Genomic DNA, 1,421 nt, shown 5'->3' on the forward strand with positions numbered 1-1,421 from the left:
ATTTCATGAAGCGTAAAGACCAACTCCTCTTAAAGACCGACTCGTCTCCATTGCTTGGGGGGGGGGTCAGTTCATCGGCCCTGTCCCCGCGGAGATGGATTTACGGCCGGCGTGAATGGAGAGTCGGTCAGATCACCCATACTGTGTTAGAACAGCTGGATATTCAAATACTGTCTCTGTTTAAAAACATGGCATCCTGGCCCTGCCTCACAGGCTATTTCATATGAGGTCCCCATTTGTCTGTGTGTGTGTGTGTGTGTGTGTGTGTGCGCGCGTGTGTGCAGTCCCCATTTGTGTGTGTGTGTGTGGTCCCCGTTTGAATGTACGTATAGATTTGAGTGTTATTGTGACTGCCTGTATGTGTATATACACTGGTACTTATGTATGTATGTATGTATGTATGTGTGTGTGTGTGCATGTGCCGTACCCACATGTACGTGTGTGCAGTCCCTGTTTTGTATGTGTATATTTATCTAGGGTGTTTCTATGTGCGTACATGAGCAACGTCCCCAGTTTGTCTGTGGGAAGACATTTGTATATGTACACCGTCCCCGTTTTATCTGTATGCATGTGATGTCCCCATGAGCACGGGCGTCCTCTATAATCTAGAGCAGGAGTCCTCCGTAGCCTGTGTGTATCCGTGTATAGTCCTCACTAGAGCAGACGTCCCCTGCACTCGGTGGATCCACAGCAGCAGAGCAGTTCTTTACCCTCCACACTGCCCACCTCATAGTTATAATCCCACGTCAGCTCCGTGCCAGCCCGGATACGCCTGAACACACACGCGCGCACACACACACATACACAAAAACACTCTGTTAAAGCCCTGTAACAGCATCCCCTGTGCTCCATACCAGCATAGATACATCACCAAACACACACACACACACTCTGTTAAAGCCCTGTAACAGCATCCCCTGTGCTCCATACCGGCATAGATACATCTCCAAACACACACACACACACACACTCTGTTAAAGCCCTGTAACAGCATCCCCTGTGCTCCATACCGGCATAGATACATCACCAAACACACACACACACACACACTCTGTTAAAGCCCTGTAACAGCATCCCCTGTGCTCCATACCAGCATAGATACATCACCAAACACACACACACACACTCTGTTAAAGCCCTGTAACAGCATCCCCTGTGCTCCATACCGGCATAGATACATCTCCAAACACACACACACACACACACTCTGTTAAAGCCCTGTAACAGCATCCCCTGTGCTCCATACCGGCATAGATACATCACCAAACACACACACACACACACACACTCTGTTAAAGCCCTGTAACAGCATCCCCTGTGCTCCATACCAGCATAGATACATCACCAAACACACACACACACACACACTCTGTTAAAGCCCTGTAACAGCATCCCCTGTGCTCCATACCAGCATAGATACA

At 48.9% G+C, this 1,421-nt stretch overlaps 1 protein-coding gene across 1 annotated transcript in view; it reads right to left on the minus strand.

The window, feature by feature from the left end:
* Window positions 1-565: 565 nt before the first annotated feature.
* Window positions 566-1,421, minus strand: part of setdb1b (SET domain bifurcated histone lysine methyltransferase 1b) — a 26,903-nt gene continuing 26,047 nt past the window's right edge. The window contains exon 22 of the mRNA XM_030784700.1: window positions 566-772. Coding sequence (XP_030640560.1) covers window positions 655-772 — 118 coding nt within the window. The 3' untranslated portion in view covers window positions 566-654. The remainder of the gene's footprint in view (window positions 773-1,421) is intronic.

This window comes from Chanos chanos, chromosome 9 (genome assembly GCF_902362185.1).
Source record: "Chanos chanos chromosome 9, fChaCha1.1, whole genome shotgun sequence".
Lineage (NCBI taxonomy): Eukaryota > Metazoa > Chordata > Actinopteri > Gonorynchiformes > Chanidae > Chanos > Chanos chanos.